Source organism: Nycticebus coucang, chromosome 15 (genome assembly GCF_027406575.1).
Source record: "Nycticebus coucang isolate mNycCou1 chromosome 15, mNycCou1.pri, whole genome shotgun sequence".
Lineage (NCBI taxonomy): Eukaryota > Metazoa > Chordata > Mammalia > Primates > Lorisidae > Nycticebus > Nycticebus coucang.
In genome coordinates this window covers 78,874,171-78,894,426 of record NC_069794.1, presented here as the reverse complement: position 1 = coordinate 78,894,426, position 20,256 = coordinate 78,874,171, and the positions used below count along the sequence as shown (strand labels likewise).

Genomic DNA, 20,256 nt, shown 5'->3' with positions numbered 1-20,256 from the left:
ATGAAGACTGGTTTGGCTGAATTGGATGGACATAAGATTGTCTAAGTCAGAAATACAGATGGTCAACTGAGCAACAAAACAGGAGTCACTGGTCAGACTAAATAGGTCAGTTTAGGAAAGTAATAGGTCATTGTTTGTGTAAGGAACAGGAGGCAAATATATGATGCACATTTAATTAATCAAATAGGCAAATCCAAAAGCTCTACAGATTTATTTACTCAGTGGTAAGTTGGGTTAAAATTATATTCCATGCTCTTCCCTGGACAATATGGTGCCCATATGTAAAATGCCAAGACTTCCTTTCACCTTAAGATATAATGGGAAGAAATAAAATTATTTTCAAAGTCCTTTGAATATTAAAAGGGTTGGACACCTTTAAATTTAGATTGCATCCATGGATGCAATCAATGTCGCAAACTGATCCCACAACCCCTGTTAGCAACCAACACAGTAGGTAATTCAGGTCCTCGCGCTGGGTCTCATCATCACATACTGTGAAGTACATGACAGGTGTAAACTTTTACTTGCCCCTTTGGGGCTGATGTTTTAGCAAACGCATGAAACCACTAAGTTTGCAACTGGGTTTTTAGAACCGTAACAAGACAAAATTAACTGACATGAAATTTTATAAATTCCGAGAAGCTGGGCATGCTACCAGTCATCAGTCAACACTACCCCATAGAGAGTTAGCATCAATGCCTAGCTTGCTTTCCTACTACTCAGCAGGTATCGCAAAGCTCACTCCACGCCGTCTATTCCAGTTTCCATTGTCTTCATTTATTTGGTCATTTCCTCATTTACTGATGATCAGCTGTCTGTTGGCACAGTACCAGACACTGAGGACTCAGTGATGAATAAGGCAGAGTTACCATTCTCTAGGAGCTCACGATGGACGGGGCAGATAAGAAAGGCTGCAATTTTACTACAAAATGGTAGTGTCAGGTCAGATATGCACAGGGTAATACAGGAGTAACAGAGAAGGGGTCTAAGAGCATCAGAAGATGCTTTCCAGAACAGCTAATCCTTCAGAAGAATATTAAAGAACGAGTAAATGTTAACCGAGCATCAAGGGAACATGTGCAACGTGTCACTGAGCCTTAGCATGAACTGCAAATAGATCAGTGTGGCTCATACCCAAGATATATTCAGGGACACAATCTGCACAGAAGCTGGGAAGATGAGGAGAGGCCAGATCATGAAGGGTCTTGCTTAATAAAAATACAACAGCTTATCCCCATGTACATCCCCAAAGTCAAAGCTATGTCTAATCTATCCAACATCTATCTCTCTACTGGTCCTCACAGTACATGTATATAAGTGGATCTTGTTGCCAACATTTAAAAATCGTGAGCTTTAATGTAAAAAAATGAGATTTCTACCTTCTCTTTAAAACTCAGAAGATAAAACTGGACTCAAATTTTCAAATTCCCAGGCTAAGAAGAAGCCTCCAATTTTAGATGGGAGATAGACTGTCTAGGCTCCATAGACATACCCCCTCCTCCCTGACTCATTTATGTTATGTAGGCAGACCCTGAAGGCACTTAACATTCTCAAGTTCTGGTCTGTGCCCTTTGGTTCAATCTGACACAATGTCTTATTGTAAAGAAAAATAAATAATGAGTTTCCATGGGAATTGTGTTTTCAGCAGTTGAAGAATCTGTATTTGGTGTCAGAAGCCAAGGAGATACACAAATAAGCACATGGAAATGACTTAGGCTGTCCTTCTGGAAGCAAGCAGGCCTATAACTGAATTATCTCAGCAACACAAAGGAGAGTTCTAATGTCTGATCCCCACAGAGAGAGAAGATTCAGGTAGAGTGACCCTTCAGAGAACCCAATACTGTCTGCCTTATAACAAAAATTATAAAATACCTAGGAAAAAATATAACCAAAGGTATTTAAAAATAAATCACAACACTATTAAATGACATAAAAGACCTAAATAACTCAAAGATAGTTGACATTCTTGGATGAGAACATTTATTAGGTGGAACCATATTGCTATTTTTGTAGGGTTTTTTGTTGTTGTTGGTTTGTTTTTTTATTGTTGAGGATTCATTGAAACCAGGTTACACTGATTGCATGTTAGGCAAAGTCCCTCTTATAATTGTGTCTTGCCCTCAAAAGGTGTGTCACACACGGAGATCTCCACCCCCTCCTTACTTTCCTCCCTCTGCTCTTCCTTTCCCCCACCCCCCTCCCTCCTTCTCTCTCTCTCTGTGCTCCCCCCCTCCCCGACCCGCACCATGTCCGGTCATTAATTGACCTTATATAAAACTGAGCACATAGGATTCATGCTTCTCCATTCTTGTGATGCTTTACTAAGAATAACGTCTTCCACTTCCATCCAGATTAATACAAAGGATATAAAGTCTCCACCTTTTAAATGGCTGAATAGTACTCCATGGTGTACCAATCCATTCCTTGGTTCGTGGGCATGTAGACTGGTTCCACATTCCATGGTTTACATATACCACAGCTTGTTATATTATTTTTGTATGTTGAAATGCTGGCAATATATTATATATATTTTATATATATTCAGTCCAGAAGTAAATACCATAATTTCCCCCTCAATTATTGTATATATTTGATAGACTTCCAATCAAAATCTCAAAAATGCTTTTTACAGAATTTGATAGGCTGAACTTGAAATTCATATTAAGGTAGAAAGGATCAACAGTAGTCAAGACCATTTTGAAAAAGACCTGGTCAGGCTATATCAGGTATCAAGATGCATTATTGAGCAGCAATCATAATTTTAGAGTTGCAGTACCAGGATAGGTGCATAAGTCACTGTGAACAAATAGAAAGCCTAGAAGCAGAAACACAAATATATGGAAACCTAGTATCTGATAGACTTGGTACCAGAACTCAAAGGGGAAAGAATGGAATATTCCATAGATGATGCTAGAATTAATTGGCTATTTCCATGGTAAAAATCAAATCCTTACCTCATACCACATCCCTTCCCAAGAGAAAATGCAGATACAGCAAAAACCTAAATAAGAAAAACCAGGCCAAGCACAGTAGCTCATGCCTGCAACTCTAGCACTTTGGGATTCTGAGGCAGGAGGACTGCTTGAGCCCAGAAGTTCAAGACCAGCTTGAGCAAAATCAAGACTCAACTCTACCAAAAAAAAAAAAAAGAAAAATTAGCGAGGAGTGGTAGCAGGAGCCTGTAGTCCCAGCAGCTTGAAAGGCTGAGATGGGAGGATTGCTTGAGTCTGAGGTTGCAATGAGCGATGATGATACCTCTGCACTCCAGCCTGGACAACAGAGTAAGACTCTGTCTTAGAAAAAAAGAAAGAAAAAAGAGAGAGAGGGGGAGAGGGGAAAAGAAAAGAAAATGAAAAACTTTAAATCTTTTAAACAGACTGTAGCAAGGAAATATACAAGGCAAATGTTTTCTTATTGATCAGGGGATCAGAGCAGGAAAAGATATATTTTTTTAAGTAACAGAAAGAAGCCAGTGGCCCTCGCCTGTAATCCTAGCACTCTGGGAAGCTTGAGGCAGGTGGATTGCTTTAGCTCAGGAGTTCAAGACCAGACAGAGCAAGAGCAAGACCTTATCTCTACTAAAAATAGAAAAATTAGCCGGGCGTTGTGGCAGGTGCCTGAGGTGCTCATTGCAACCTCAGTCCCAGCTACTTGGGAGGCTGAGGCAAGAGGATCGCTTGAGCCCAAGAGTTCGAGTTTTCTATGAGCTGCGATGCCACAGCACTCTAGCCTGGGCAACAGAGTTAGACCCTATCTTCAAAATAAATAAATAAATAAAATAAGTAACAAAACCCCACAAAGTATAATAGAAAATATTGATGAGTCTGAAATGAAAATTTTAAAAGCTTTGTATTAAAAATTCACCATAAAAAATTTTAAAAGACTGTTCCTAGAATGAGGGGAAACTTGCAACATATTTAACCAACAAAGCATTTGGATCCCAAACATACAAAAAAAACAAAACCCTAAAGTCATTGAGAAAAAAACAAATAGGACAATAGAAACATGAAACATGGGCAAAGGATATGAACAATTTGCAGAAAAAGTGGCCTGAATGACGAATAAAAATGTTTCACCTAACTTAGGACCAGGAGAATGCAGACTAAACCACAGCAATCTCCGTTTATACAGGCTGGTGAAGGAAGAAAAACCCAGCAAGATACCATTTCACACCCATCATTTTGCCATCAGTTAAAAAGTATGATAACATCAAGTATTGGCAAGTCTATGGGGAAGAAGGAGCTTCTCACTCATTCCTGGTCAAAGCATAGACTGGTCTATTTTGGAAGACAATGTTGTAATACTTGGTAGAGTTGAAAATGGGCATACCGTACGACCCAGCACAAGGAGATTGTACATAACAGTGTACACATAATTGTATCAGGTGTTCATTGCAGTCTTTTTTGTAAGGACAACAAGGTCAAAACTACTTCACTATTCTGTAGTAGAGAAGTGTATTTTTTTATATATCTTTTAAAATGTTTATTTTTTACATAGAATCACAAACACTTGATAATAAATATTAATTTATTTCAACATATATTTGAAATGAGTCAGTTAAACTTAGTATTTTTTGCTGAAATTGCTTTCCATGAATTAAGAGAACTATTTTTTTAATACAAATCTGTGGCTTTTTTATACAATGGAATATTGTACACTGGTTTAAAAATGAACCCATCTACATCCATCAACAAGGATAAATACAAATAAATATTTAGAAGTTTTAAAGACAGAAAACAATATTACATACTGTGTAGAAATATAACCTATGAAGAAGTACAAAAACACGCATAAGAATGGTACACACCAACTTCAGGATATTGGTACCTCCGGAGTGAGGCTGAAGGAAAGGATAAACTATCTATACATTTTATCTCATATAAAAGAAAGAAAGAGAGGATCTAAAGCAAATACAGCAAAATGTGGACATCTGATCATCTTAATGGTGGCTACATGGTTTTTTTTTCTGCACTTGAAACATTTTTGAAAATAATCACAATAAAAAAATTAAAATTCAACCAAACATAGAACCCTTTTTAAAGGTACAGAGACTGTGTCGTAGGGATCCAGTCATGTAAAGTGTAGCTCAATAGGTCACAGCATTAGAGAAACTAAGGAGGGTTTGGGAATAAATAATCAGGGCAGTAACTTGCCCTTTTTTGTTAGAAGGGAAATAAAGCTCAAGAGCAGAGAATGAGACGGGGCCTGAGGAGGGTTCTGAGTGGTCCATCCGATGGTCCCCGTCTCTGTGCCCACTTGTTGTAGGGTAATGTGACGGCGAGTCAGCAGAATTGCCTTGGATCCCTCTCACCCCCTCTTCTCCTGCAAGTGATGGAAAGAGGAATGTGTGCCAGATGGCATCAGCTCCTCGGCACCCTTGGTGCTATCCTCTCACTTTCCACAATTACAACTCTTCTTGGGTGAAACCCAATCCTTTGATTTTACTTGCTCGTGGTGCTACCCTTACATTGGGATATGAGTGATAGAAATGTGGCCGAGGTTCAGATCTGCTGCAAAGGAGATGATTGCAGGAAGATAGCTGCTGTTATACGAGATCGTTGACCCTGACCAACTATCAAGCCATATTTTTGTTTTCTGTGATTGCTACTTACACCATATCTTACACTTTCCGAGGCTTCAAAGGTTTCATTTAAATTACCTCAATTGATCCTAATAGAAATACCATGAAATAGGTCGAACAGGCAATATTCTCATAGTACAGATTGGAAATAAAATTATGTGGTTAAGGTTACAGGAGCGAGCTCCCATTTTTTTCCTGTTACATGGGCTTAAAATATTGGAATCACCTTGGATTCCACCTCTCTCTCTCTCTTTCTTTTGCTGTACCAAATAAAGCACTAAATCCCGCAGGTTGTTCCTACAATGCGTCTCTTACCATTTCTTCCTTGACATTTCCCTTCCCACCATCCAAGTTTGAGACCTAATCATTCTTTGCCTGATTACAACTGCCGAGCTGAACTTCCAGATGCCGTGCTTTCCTCATTCTGGCCCATCCTGCATTCCTATTCTGATGGGACTTCCTTAAAAATCACTTTCCATCTGAGTCATTTTCTTGCTTAAATTGTTTCATGAGTCTCCCTTCCTTCTCCATCAAATCCACACTCTCCCTTCTGCATTGAAGCAGCTCTCCTTAATGCGAACTCATCTTTTCCAGTGAACTACTCAAGCAGGTACTTTGGAAATAAAAATGACTGATTTACCCATGAGAGAATTTCGAAGAAATATAAGTTTAAATGATAATCATTTTCATGTATCAAATCATCAAAGTTTCGTGTTTTTCATTTCTTAAATAATACTGTTCAATTATGGCAGGAGAGTGATAAATAGTCTCTCACCCACTGCTGCTAGAAGTGTTAACTGGTATAATATTTTTGGAAGGCAATTTGGTTATATGAGCCAGTAGCCTTTGACCTACAACTCTGTTTCTGGGAATCGTGTCTCCTAAGGAAATAATCTCAAATAAAAATAAAACATCACCAAAAACCTCCATGCCCATATTTTTTATAAGTAGGAGCAATTAGATATAACTAATGCCCGTCAATAAGGGAATGGCTAAGTTATGAGTCATACACACAATGGATGATTATAATAAAAGTATATTAAAAACACGAGGGAATACTTACGCTGTGTATTAAAGAGAGGAAAAGAGACTTTTAAAAAAATTGTATAACCATTAACAGAACTCACATATTTCCTCGTGATTTTGTTTTCTCTCTCTTCTAAAGCACTATTTCTCACTTTTTTCTCTCTTCAAATATCCAAAGTTCCCTCTTCTTCCTCACCTTAAACAGATGAGTACCTCTTATTTCTTAAGAGAATGTATCACCCAATTGCCCAGCCTACTTGTCCCTTTCTACTCTCGTCCTTCCTGTTCACATGTGCTGGCTGTCCCTGTTCTACCCACTTGGCCCTGGGTTCCAGGCCCTATCACTTCTTCAGGAACTCTGCCCTTGGCATTACTCTTGCCGGCCCCTGCCTCATCAATCTCCCTCCCTCCTGGATCATCCCTCACTGCACAAGCATGCCTTAAAATGTCACATCTTAGAAAACATTCCCTTCTCAACCTCACGTTGCTCTCCAGCTACATCCTTGAAAGGAAACCTCCTCGGCATCTCCTCTTGGTCACTTCCTAGTCTCTCGTCAAGTGACCTTATTCATGCTTTTGTTTCCACACATCACTGGAATGGTTCCCTGTCAAACCCAGTGGTCAGTTATCTCTCAGCAGACTGAACAGAGCCACTATTCTGTCCTCCTGAAACTTTCATTGGGATCTAGAAACTATTCTCTCCTGTTCTGTGGCTGCTTCCTCCTCCTCTTACTCCAAGTTCCCCGGGCTCAGCCTTTACCCTTCCACTCTCCTCTCTGCATTCACTGCGCACAGGCTCCTCTCCGTGCCCACGGCTTCGCGTGCCTTCTCTGTGCCAGCTGTACCTGATCCCTGGTGCTGCCCTTCTCCCGGAGCCCCTGGTGAAACCTCCCTTGGCGTGTGCAACAGGAACCTCAAATTTAATGTGTGAAAACCAGAGCAGAACTCTTGATTTTTCTCCTGCAAACCTGCTCGACCATAGTCTTCTCCACCTCATGCCATGCACCATCATTTTCCCAGTTGTTCAAACCATTAACCTTAGTCAACTTTTTATTACTCTTTCTCACATACCACATGTTCATCCATAAGCAAGCTGACATTGGTTCTTCCAATAAAATCCCCAAAGTCATCAATTGTTCCTCCTTCCAACATTGTCACTCCAGTCCAAGCCACTATATCGTTCATTGGACAACTTTAATAGCCAGCCACCCTCGTCCCCGTACAGTTTTACAGCCCTCCACTGGCTTTCCATTGCCCTTAGAAAAGAACCCAAGTCCTTCCCATGGCCCATGGGTCACAGGGCCTGGGCCTGCCTAGCTTGGATCTCCTTTACTTGCTAACTATGCTCTCTAGCTACAGTGGTCTTTTCACTGTTCCTTAAATAAGCTCATTCCTGCCCCCAGGGACTTTAGGTTTACTACTCCCTGGGCCTAAAATGCCCCGCTCCAGATCTTCAAATGGCCTATTCCTTCCCTCCCATCCTCAGGTCTCTGATCGAAGGTCACCTCCCCAGAAAGTCTTCCACGAGCACCAGATCTAAAATAGCTTCCTCGTCCTCTTTACCCATGTTCCTCTTTACTGGGATTATTTTCTTCATAGGCTTCACTGCTACCTGAAATTACATTATTTATTTGTAATTCTCCCAAACAAGAATTTAAGCCCCTGTAGGCAAGGGTTTTATTTGCCTTGCTTATTATTACATCACCAGCATCTAGTGCATAGTACATAGCAGGAGCTCAAAAATATTTGTTCTATGAATGAACAAAATGAGTTTTTTAAAAGTCTAATTTTAAAAGACCAAAGGGCTAGGTGTCCTAGAACTTTGGGAGGCTGAGGCCCAAAGATCTCTTGAAGCCAGGAGTTTAAGACCAACCACCATGAGTAAGAGCAAGACCTTGTCTCTACAAAAAATAAAAAATTAGGTGGGCTTGGTGGTAAGAGCCTGTGGTCCAGCTACTTGGGAGATGGAAGCAGGAGATCCACGTGGGCACAGAAGTGTGAGGTTACAGTGACCTGCGATACTGTCATGCACTCTAGACAGGGCAACAGACAAAAACCCTGTCTCAAAAATAAATAGGTAGATCAAAGGAACAACATCGGGGAGGTGAGATTGTAGGGGTTTGAAGTTTGTGGTGGGTTTTTACCTTTTTTAAAATTGACAAATAATAATTACATATATTAATGGGGTACGATGTGATGTTTCAATACATGTGAACAATATAAGATAATCAGATCAATTAGCATAATCATCTCAAATATCATTTCTTTATGGCGAGAACATTAAAATCCTTTCTTTTAGCTATTTTGAAATATACATTATTTTTAATTACAGTCAGTTTTCTGTGTAATAGAACACCAGAACATTTTCTTCATGTGTAAACATAACTTTGTACCTAGTAACCAATGTCTCCCTTTCCGGTCTCCATCTCCCCCACCCCCAGCCTCTGCTAATCACTATTCCACTCTCTAATTCTATGGGTTTCACTGTTTCAGATTCCCCATGAGTGAGATCATGCAATATTTGTCTCTGTTTGGCTTATTTCACTTAACATAATGTCCTCTAGGTTCATCCTTGTTGTCATAAATGACAACATTTCCCAGGGTTTTTAAGGCTGAATAATATTCCATTGTTTATACATACTACATTTTAAGAATCTACTCATCTACTGATGAACACTTAACATTGTTTCCATATTTTGTCTATTGTGAATAATGCTGCAATGAACACGGGAGTGCAGACATCTTTTTGGCATACTGATTTCAATTCCTTTGAGTATATACTCCGTAGTGGGATTGCTGGATCAAATGGCAATGCTATTTTTAATTGCTTGAGAAATCTCTGTGCTGCCTTCCAAAATGGCTGGACTAAAATATAATACTACTCACCCAGATAAGGGTTCCCTTTTCTCCACATCCTCAGCAACATTTGTTATCTTTCATCTTTTTGATAACAGACAATGTAACAGGTGTGCATTGTTATTTCATTTGGGTATTTTTTAAAAGCTGGCTCTACTCTGTTGATATATCTTATTTGGTTTTGATTTACACTTCTGTGATGATTAGAAATATTCCTCAATGAATCCCCAACAATAAAAAAAATAAAAAAAAAGAAAAAGAAATATTGAGCATCTTTTCATATATCTGTTTGCCATTTGTATGCCTTCTTTTGAGAAGTGTCCATTCAGGACGGGTGCAGTTGCTCACCCCTATAATACTAGCACTCTGGAAGGCCGAAGCAGGTGGATTGCTTGAGCTCAGAAGTTCAAGATCAGACAGAGCAAGAGTGAGACCCTATCTTTACTAAAAGCAGAAAAACTAGCTGGGCGTAATGGCACATGCCTGTAGTCCCAGCTACTTAGGAGGATGAGGCAAGAGGATTGCTCAAGCCCAAGAGTTTGAGGTTGCTGTGAGCTATGATGACACCACGGCAGGACGGCAGATTGAGACTCTCTAAAAATTCAATTCCTTTGACCACTTTTTTTTTTTTAAGACAGAGTCTCACTATGTCGCCCTCAGTAGAGTGCAATGGCATCACAGCTCACAGCAACTTCAAACTCCTGGGCTTAAGCAATTCTCTTCTTCAGCCTCTCAAGTAGCTGGGACTACGGTGCCCTCCACAACGCCTGGCTATTTTTGTCATTGTTGTTGTTGCAGCTATCGTTGCTGTCCAGCTGGCCAGGGCCGGGCTTGACCCCGCCAGCCTTGGTGCACGTGGCTGTCACTGTAAGCAACTGTGCTATGCACACCAAGCCTCTTTGCCCATTTTTAATCTGAGTTGTTTTCTACTATTGAGTAGTTTGAGTTACTTGTATATTTTTGGATATTAGCCCCTTATCCAATGAATGATTTGCAAATCTTTTCTTCCAATCTGTGAGTCGTCTCTTCACTCTACTAATTGTTCCCTTTGCTGTGCAGAAGCTTTTTAGTTTATTGCAATCCTATCTATTTTTGCTTTCATTGCCTATGCTTTTTGTCTCATATCCAAGAAATGCCTCCCCAATATCTCTATGTCATGGAGTTTTCCTCTCTATTTTCTTCTAGGAGTTTTATAGTTTCAGGTCTTACATGTAAGTCTTTAATCCATATTGAGGTGATCCTTGTATAAGGACTGAAATAAGGCTCCATTTTCATTCTTTATGTGGATATCGAGGTTTCTCAGTATCATTTACCGAAGAGACTGTCCTTTCCCCATTGTGTGTTCTTGGCACCTCATCGAAAATCAACTGACGTTTGGGTTTACTTCTAGGCTCTCTATCTTATTCCTTTGGCTTATGTGTCTATTTTCATACCAGTACCACACTGTTTTGATAACTATAAATTTGAAATATTAAATTTTCTTTTTTAATGCTTTCAAAATCTTCTCTAATTTTCCATATTGAGTATAACTTTTATGGAAATATAAACTATTTAAGTAAGCAAAATATAGCCGATGGTCTGGTCAGGCCCATTTTATTGCTATTCTAGAACAAGCACTCAGTGCCCCTTCATTTCAATGTCATGCTTTTTGTCAAGCCACCTTTCTCACTTAACCTCTGATAATCCTTCAGACCTCAGCTCAAAGGCCACCCGATCTCGCTCCCTGCACCAGACCTTGCACTTAATTGGGTATACAGTCCTACATTTATTCATTCCTACCCATTAACATTTTCTGTCTGTTGGCATGTGTGTATGTGTGTGTGTGTGTGTGAGAGAGAGTATATATGTACATTTGGTATAAGTTAGTGTTCTCTTCTTAGCAGCTACTATGTCTTAGCTTGCCCATGTCTTGGCCTGCTGTGTGTGACACAGACAGCAAATAATAAAGACTTGGTGGCAGTAGTAAGTGTTGAAACTTTTCAGCGGTCTGAAAATTCATGGGACTCCTTCCCTCACATCATGCCACGTAAGCTTACATTTACTGAGCACTTACTAAGTGCCATGCAAGTGCCATTTATTTTTTCACTTACAGAGTGAGAACTGGTTTCATTTTCAAGATTGAGGAAACTGAAACTTAGAAAGGTTGAGTAACTTGCCTAGGGCCAGGCACTCTGGGAAGCTGAGGCGGGTAGATTGCTTGAGCTTATGAGTTTGAGATCAGCCTGAACAAAAATGCAACTTTTCTATTAAAAATAGAAAAACTAACCAGGCATCATGGCTGGTGCCTAGAGTCGCAGCTACTCAGGAGGCTGAGGCAGGAGGCTAGCTTGAGCTCACGAGTTTGAGGTTGCTGTGAGTTACAATGATGCCACAGTACTTAAGCCAGGGCAGAGTGAGACTCTGTCTCCAAAATACCCTCCAAAAACAAAAAAACAAAAGAACCTAACTTGCCTAAAGTGAGAAAGCTTAAAGTAATAAGGCATGGATTAAAACACAGCCCAAGCTCTTTACCACCTTGATGCTACATAGCCTCACCAGGTCACGTGACAAACGAAACATGACTGATGACTCTTGACCCTTATGGCACAAATGTGCTTTCAGTCAGATTACAAATTGGCCAGGTTACTTAGCCTTGCAGAACCTCAGTTTCCTCATCTGTAACAGGGAGACTACATTACCTTGCAGGGTGGTTTTAAATGTCAGGTATGGACAGCGAGTCACACAGGGTCTAGTGTGCCTAGACCTGCGACTTGATCCGTGCGACTTTAAATTTGGGTACGGCAGCGCACTCTCATTTCCTTCTTCACCGTCAGTGGGGCTGCATCTCCAAAGCTGGAGGTCCCAGCTCTGCCAAGTGGTGAAGGTGCCATTGGAAAGCTTGGCCCAAGAGAAAACAAAAAAGCAGCCTCAGGCCAGATTACCTAAAGCTCGGATTTCCTCGTCTGAAGGCATAATGATAGGAAGAAGGTTGTGTTACAGAAGTAGCTGTTTTTGTTTGGCACCCAGGCCCACTAATCTAAACATCTCACTCCTTAGGAATTATTTTAGGACCGGGAAGCAGCACGCTGTTTATTGAAAGAGTCACAGAAGAGGATGAAGGCGTCTATCACTGCAAAGCCACCAACCAGAAGGGCTCCGTGGAAAGTTCGGCATACCTCACTGTGCAAGGTAAACAGCTGCTTAAGAAAGCAACCAGAAACTGGTCAGACATGTATTTCCCTGTTTGTTTAACTTTCCACCTCCCAGTCTCCTGCTGCCCTCCAGTCTGTTCCTTTCCCTGACCTCCTTTGCCCCCCTCCGCCTGCTCTGGGAAGGGACTGTCTGGACTGTCTGGCAAGGCAGAAGGTGAAGGCTGGCCCCGCTGAAGCGCTCACAGTCTGAATACAGTCTCTGCAGGAGAAGTAGCGCCCGGAAGAAAGGCAATCCCGCTGACCCACCGAGAGGGGCCTGGTGGGCCACACCTGTGAGAGAGCAGTCGGGAAGGAAGAAAAGGTGGTAAGGGTGGGCTAGGGGTGAGGAAGGGAACCCACACTCTTGAAATTGCTTCCCTTTTCCAATTTGCTTTCCTTTTCTAATTCCCAGAAGTTGGGCACATGCCGCCATTCCAAATGTTTTCATAAGCTCATTTCCAAAATGAAGGAGGCTGTAAAATATTGTCAGAGACAAGCAACACACAATAAACTCACCACATTTCAGAAAAATATTCCAAGCACCTCTTGATAGGCCTCAGCTAGTTTGCTGAGGAACAAACTACAGAGAGCACTCTGGGAAGCCGAGGCGGGTGGACTGCCTGAGTTCAGGATTTTAAGACCAGATTGAGCAAGAGCGAGATCCCTCTCTACTAAAAACAGAAAAGCTAGCCAGGTGGTATGGTGGACAGCTGTGGTCCCAGCTACTCTTGAGCCTGAGACAGGAGAATTGCTTGAGCCCAAGATCAGAGGTTGCTGTGAGCTATGATGCCCCAGCACTCTACTCAGGGCAACAAAGTGAGACTCCGTCTCAAAAAAAAAATACAAAGATGCCTCATCTTACCCTGACTATGGCCATGTGGCTTCCACTCAGAAAATAGTTTAGACTTTAATTTCGAATTTCCAATGCTAAAAGCCAACCAAACTATAAAGTTTACAGCATTGTAAAATATCAAACTGACACTTCTTAGATGTAAATATCTCTGGTGGACTGAGATTTGACATGAGAAGTTGGCATGAGTTCACTAGTGCATTTCCAAGTAGTCTATTACCCCGTAGACTTTAGAGCACTGCCTGCATTTCTCAGGGAAGAACTAGGAAGAAGGCAAGGCACTTCGTTTCCTTCAGCCTGGAAACTTACATTGCTTCAAGAATGTAACTCTGAGAATTCAGACTCCTTTAAAGCAGAATATTATCTCTATTCTTTTACAAGGAAATGATGTTAGAGTCTCCCAAAAATCTGAAACCACTCTGCTACAAATTTATACTTTGAGAAAAAGTGAGAGGATAGCATTCCTCAAAGAGCTTTAGTAGTGTTCCTGTTTGCTCTCCTAAATGATTCTTGTTTTAAGATACTTTCAACCGTCTCACACAGGGGGAAATAGCTTATGAAGTGTACATCTCTTTAAATGGTTGCTAATCTGTCTTATAACAAGGCTGCATCAGGCCTAATCCTCAGAGTGGATGGTGTTTTCCCCCATATCCTCCCAACGACTCCATAAAATACACAGAGCAGTTGATATAAACTTCCAGAGAGGTCGGAAATGACAAACCTAAACTACACAACCAGGCAATGGCAGACCTGAGTGAAGACTGGACCCTTGTCCACTACCCATGTCGCCCCACTGCATGGCCGCCACCCTGGCCATGTATCTGTTCCATTTTTCTCTGCTAGAGAATGTGGGGCAGTATCTGATGGCTCGGGAAAGCCCTGGCATAAAGCAGAGACATTTTTGCAAGTTCATAGGTCTCCGCAAAGACTTTATACTTCCTTTCCCTTCTCCAGGCTGATTGGGGCTTCTCAGAAGCCACTTTGCTTAAAATTGTGCTTTCCAATGTCTGTGGGTTTCTTCTGCCCACCAGTCAAGACCACCAGCCTTCTGTTTGCCATAAGTCTGCTCTCCAGGAGACCTGCTGTTATTCCTTCAGTGCCCAAGGCCAGATCCGTGGCACTGTGGGGCCTCCCAGATTGGATAAGAGCCAGTACTTTGGCCATTGGTGAGCCTGACTCACCACAAAATGTCAAGTGTGGCCTTTGTGAGTGATGTTAATGTATCCCAGAATGTCATAAAAAGACTTTGTCCAGGTTCCATTCCCTACTCTAGCCTTCCAGCCAAATTCTCCTTATCCTCCAAGGCCAGTTTGAACACTTTCTGCCCTGTGAGATCCTCCAGGATGAACAGTTGAGTCAGATACTCATTCTCAGCTCTGCATTGTCACTCCACAGTTCTCAGATCATGCATCAGTACTTTATTCTGCCTTTTATTATTATTTTGGCATTGATATGCCTCTCTTCCCTACTGATCACTAAACCTTTTGAGGCAGGAACTCTCTGACATATTTTTCTATCCCACACCCGTGCCTAGCCCTCAGCAGGAAAAACACTTAGCACTTTTTAAGTGCAGGTGCCGTGCTAGACACCGGGCATATTCAATCCTATCGTCCTCATGAGAGTCCAGAGGAATAAACAGAAGCATCCTCAGTCTACAGGTGGGAAGACAGAGACTCAAAGAGGTTAAATAACTTGCCCAAAGTCACGCAATAAGCACATGGTGAGGCTGAGATTTGAGTCTATGTCTGTGTCAATCTCAGAATATTTCCTCTGCTATTCTCATTCCTGGGGCCTGAGAAAGTTGTCTGCAAAAGCTTATGATAAAATTGAGCAAAAGCACTCTTTCAGTTATCTTATTATTTTGGCTTTTTTCTCTACATGCTTCTAGATTTCCTACACTGATTCCTTTTCCTACTAATGTTACACTTTTCCGATTAGTTGGATGTTAAGGAAACTATATCCCTGGTAATTTCTGAAAGTTTCTATCAATGTATGCCATTTACTCTTGAGAAAGGAGATAGTGTTTACTTGAATTGCTCATATTGGCTGTCACTGCACACATCCTAACCTTTATCATCTCATGACATCATCTCTTAGCCTTCAATAGCAGCATCCTCCAATCCCACCCCCTCCGCTACAGCAGAGATTTGCAACTGGTGTGCTGTGCACACTGTTGTCCCTGAGAGGATCTTAGGCATGCTGAGAAAATTCTAAAGATCATTAACTGAATTATTGTCTAAGTTCAAAGCACAGTAAGTATATTCTTTTCTTTCTTTTTTTTTTTTAACTCTTTTTTGATCAACATAATTTAACCGTGCCATGGAAGTTTAACTATAGGTTCAAGTGTGCCTGGAGATAAAAAGGGTTGAAAATAAAAAGGGTTGAAAAGTGGTCATCTTTTTCAACCACTATGCAGTGACCTGTTACTCCACAGGTCAAAATCTTGCCGTGGTTCCTGATGGCCTCCTCCGCTCCTGTAGGCACACAGGTCCTCCACAGGCTCCTGCTCCAGCCCTATCTTTTGTCCGTGCCCACTCCCTCCCAGAGCTGCCGCTAAATTGTACCCGAGTCCCCGAGTCCTGAGCACACTCAGGCTCCTCCCGCCTCTCTGCCTTCTCACATCTTCTTCCCCTTGTCTGAAAAGCCTGCCCTCCCAACTTGCTTCCCACTGAACAATCCTTCTCATCCTCACTTTCATGCTCATGTCACTTTCTCCATTCTGACCATCCTTTCCTGCCCTGCATGCCAGTATCACCTCATACAGGCCTTTACTTCAATGCTTGCCAGCGTTTATTACTCATTATTGCATCCCAGAGTGTTTGATAAACGTTTGCTGGATTAATCACTATCTGGAAAACTACCACTTAAAGTCAGAAAAAAGAAATGCATCGAGACATTGTTTCAGGCAATGGAGAGAAGCCACATTCCACTAGTTGTTAACAAATAACTTACTTGTTTTCCCAGAATTATGCAGGACATGGAAGTGTAAGCCATGATCCCTACCTTAACTGTGCTTCAAAAATCTAGCGGAAAAAAGATTAAGGTGCACATGAACCAGATAACCAAACATTTTAAACTCTTCCTAAGGGTAAAATAGAAATACCAGTTTGTATTTCTAGACTGCGCAATGCTACTCATAAGGGCCGCAGGTGTTCGTAGAGGCAAAAAAGGATATGGCACGTGACCTGACCTCCTAGGGGAGGCCTTGGTGAATGCTGCACTGGCAAGGTGTAGGAGGCAGCAAGTTATGAGTTAACTCCGGACCTCTACCATGGATATTCTCCTTGGCAATGACAGAGGTCAAGTAATTCTAAATAGTTCCTAATGGCTAGTCCATTGAATTTTCTGACTCATGACCTCTTTTCCCTCATGTGGCATTTATCTTCAGTATCACTGAGAGAAATGGTACAGTTTGCAGGGGATCTATAGACACTACACACACACACGTGCACACGCGCACACCATACATGTGTGCGTGCGTGTGTGTGTGCGCGCGTGAGTATGCTTCTTTTTATCCCTTATTATTTCTAACTGCCATGCTTATTGGGTTCTTATATTTGTGTTTTATAGTTTTGGGGCCTTCTCCTTTGCTCTCTTTTATAATTTTTTCCCCGCTCTCAGAGCAATGGCTGTATCCAATCTCTTTGCTCAAAAATTTCAATTAGCTGAGAAAACAGATTACATAATCTGCAATCATCAAATTACACCTGGAATATTGTGTCCATTTATAAATAAATGGAGCCATATCCTCTATAGGGAAATGATAGAATAGTGCCAAAAAATGAGGATATTTAGTCTAAAAAGGAGACAACTTGGGAGTGACATGATTGTTTTCTTCAAATACTTGAGGAGCTTTCTGAGACAGGAAGCCTTTAACTCATTCTTTGACACACCAGAAAAAGATAACTAGAACCAAAGAAAGGAGATGGTGGTGAAGTGTCCAAGAGTCAGGTTTCAGCCCATAGAAGGATATAATTTGGAACAGAAAGAATTTTTGAAAGCCTGAATGTATGAGTCAGATCCAGTATTTTGAACGGAAGGACTCTGGGCTCATTGAATTAAACTTTGATTAAGTTTAGAAGGATGCTCTTCATAACAGTGGAATATGGCACCTGGTCAGTAATTTTATAATTGCAATCGGATTCTTGCTCTAGAGTCTTATCACCCTGAGAGCTAGGAGACATTCTCTAGATTTAGACTTGGTTTCCTGTCAGATGCATAGGGACCCTTCACACTGACCTATCTTGTCAAACTGAGTTTAGAAAATGAAACCAAGCAAACAAGTTGTGTCTGTGACTGTGTTTAACAGATTTAAAGAGGTTCATGAATTAGCCAGGAAGGAAACTGTCTGCTCTTTTTATTTCCTTTGAAAAAGGATTCATATACTCATAGATAAAACAATGTGTTATTTTTGTATCTGAAAAGGATGAATGGATTGTGGAGTCAAAGTAGCTTCTTTAAATAATCATAGGTTTTGTTTGGTTTGGACCAAGCACCCACACAAGCACACGTGGAGCTCTCAAATGGGGAAGTTCCAATTTCAAAACCAACAACAAAACTGTTAGCAACTAAAATCATGTCTGAAATTCACACAGTGCTCAATAGCCAGTGGAACTCACTGGGAGTGTTACAATGAAGTAAGACACACTTTCATTCGAGGACTTAAGATGAACTATGCTTTTTATTTGTTATTCCAAGTAATAGCCACAATATATATAAAGCATCTTAGATTTAGGCCCTTACATGTCCATAACGTTTGTGTGTAATTTAAATTAGTTATCTGTTTTAAATTGCACACAAACTTTTGTGAACACCCTGTATGATTACAAAAGAGCAACCAATGCTTTGAAAAAGAACAGCTTCCATTTTAAACATTTTTTCAAGATAGTTGATGGATATAAAAGTTGTGAAGGCACAGAAAGACTGCCCCAGGGTCCTTTAGCCTCAATACTTGACGTGGTATTATAGATACAATTTGCAAAATTTATACCACCATGATTGCACATTAACACTTATTTCAGAAAGGACTCATAAAATAGAAAGTATATATATTCTCCAGTAAAATCCAAAGAGTCAAGAATAGCAAAAGCTCCAAAGAAAATTGTCCTGGAGCAAAAGCTCCAAAGAAAATTGCTCCTCTTTATCGCCCTTGGTCGGCCCAAAACGCCCTTTGCTCTCCGTTCTTTTTAGCCCTCCTCTGATCCTTGACTGTCCTCCACTTGAGCTCTTCTCTTCCCAGATTCACCCTCCCAGCTATCCTGGTACCCGAGGAAGGAGGTGATAAACCAATTCACACGAATATGTCGGGGATTGATGTTATTGTTCTCATGGGCGTTGGCAGTTTAGAAGCATTTCCCAGGGAGAGAGCAGTGCTCAAATCAGAGGGATGAACTGGCTGTTCACTAATGCCACCCAAGAAGGCTGGGGGGTGGGGATATACATGCCTTTTTCCTTCATATCTAGCCAGTGACATAAAGCTTGCCTTGATCAAGGATTCAAAAAATGGTAATGGAATTCAGTTAGGGTGACTTAACAAGTTTGAACATATCGTAGTTCTTGAGGCAAAATAATTCAAACTCAAAAAATATTCATCTTAATTCCTTCTGCAGAAACCAGGCTGGCATGAAAGTGCATAGGGCACCATAGAAGTGGGTGTTAGGCCTAGTGAAGTGGGTGCTGGGCTCTGGAAAGGCCTGGGACTGTGTAATGAGACCTTACGAACAAGCGCACTGAACATGCAGTTATACACGTAACATGCACAGTCTTACACTTTTGCAACAATCCTAGAAGGAAGTAACAGTTATTTTAAAAGTAAGAATCTTGGCGCCAAAAGGTTAGATACTTGTCCAGGGTTACACAGCTAGGACATGGCAGCGCTGAAAACGGGAACCGTGTTTAATCACCCCACTCTACTGCACCTCGAGCTAAGGCAGCGGAGCATGACGGCTAGGAGGACCCATTTTGAAGCCGGGGCCTCGCTGCTCATGAGCTGTTTAACTTTCGGCCAGTTACTTACCTTAACTGTTGCCTCAATTTTCTCATTGCAAAATGAGGATGCTAGTAATGGTATACCGACCATTGTAAGAATTAAAATAGTATCTGGCATGTAATAAAAACTTTCTAAATATTAGCTAACATAACTGTTTATTAATATGAAATACTAAATTCCATTTCAACAAAACCTTCTGTATTATTGTCTTTTCCTTACAAAGCTTCCTGTGTTATTAAGTCTTTTCCTGGACTTAACCATCAAGCCACCCAAATGGTGTCCTAACCTACAGAACTCCTAGTTGACTTACAAATTTACCTTGTTATAATAAAAATGTGTTCCAGACCTAATGTTACGTAATAGTCATTTTAAATATATTTACTTGAAAATGTACTTCAAATTTAATCTGAATGCAGTATTACTACTGGCCTGAAGAGTAGTTCCAAGATGGTGTCCATAGATTCCTAAAAAGGATCATAAACGGTAATAAAGGTCTATAGGCCGATTTTAATATTTCAATCAGCTTTGGAGAAATCATGTAATAAGGCTAACCAGCTTACTGGTTACTGGGTTCTAGATAGAAGGAGTTGGTCCTGTCGGTCGGCTCATGTTGGTCAAGGACCCTGAGAATCAGGCCTGGGTGGGTGTGATTAATTTTCTCTTAAACCAGACATAAAACTTGCTTGAGTCTCCTCTGAACCAGTGCTAGAGACTGAAATGGAACGACAGCAGCAAAAGCTGCCCTTCGTTTAGGGGGCAATAAGACCACATAAACAGTTACTCA

General features: G+C 41.0%; 1 protein-coding gene across 1 annotated transcript in view; it reads left to right on the top strand.

Moving 5' to 3' along the window:
* FLT1 (fms related receptor tyrosine kinase 1) overlaps nucleotides 1-20,256 on the top strand; it is a 187,719-nt gene that overhangs the window by 120,590 nt on the left and 46,873 nt on the right. The window contains exon 15 of the mRNA XM_053563427.1: nucleotides 12,500-12,631. Within this exon, the coding sequence (XP_053419402.1) occupies nucleotides 12,500-12,631 (132 nt within the window). The remainder of the gene's footprint in view (nucleotides 1-12,499; nucleotides 12,632-20,256) is intronic.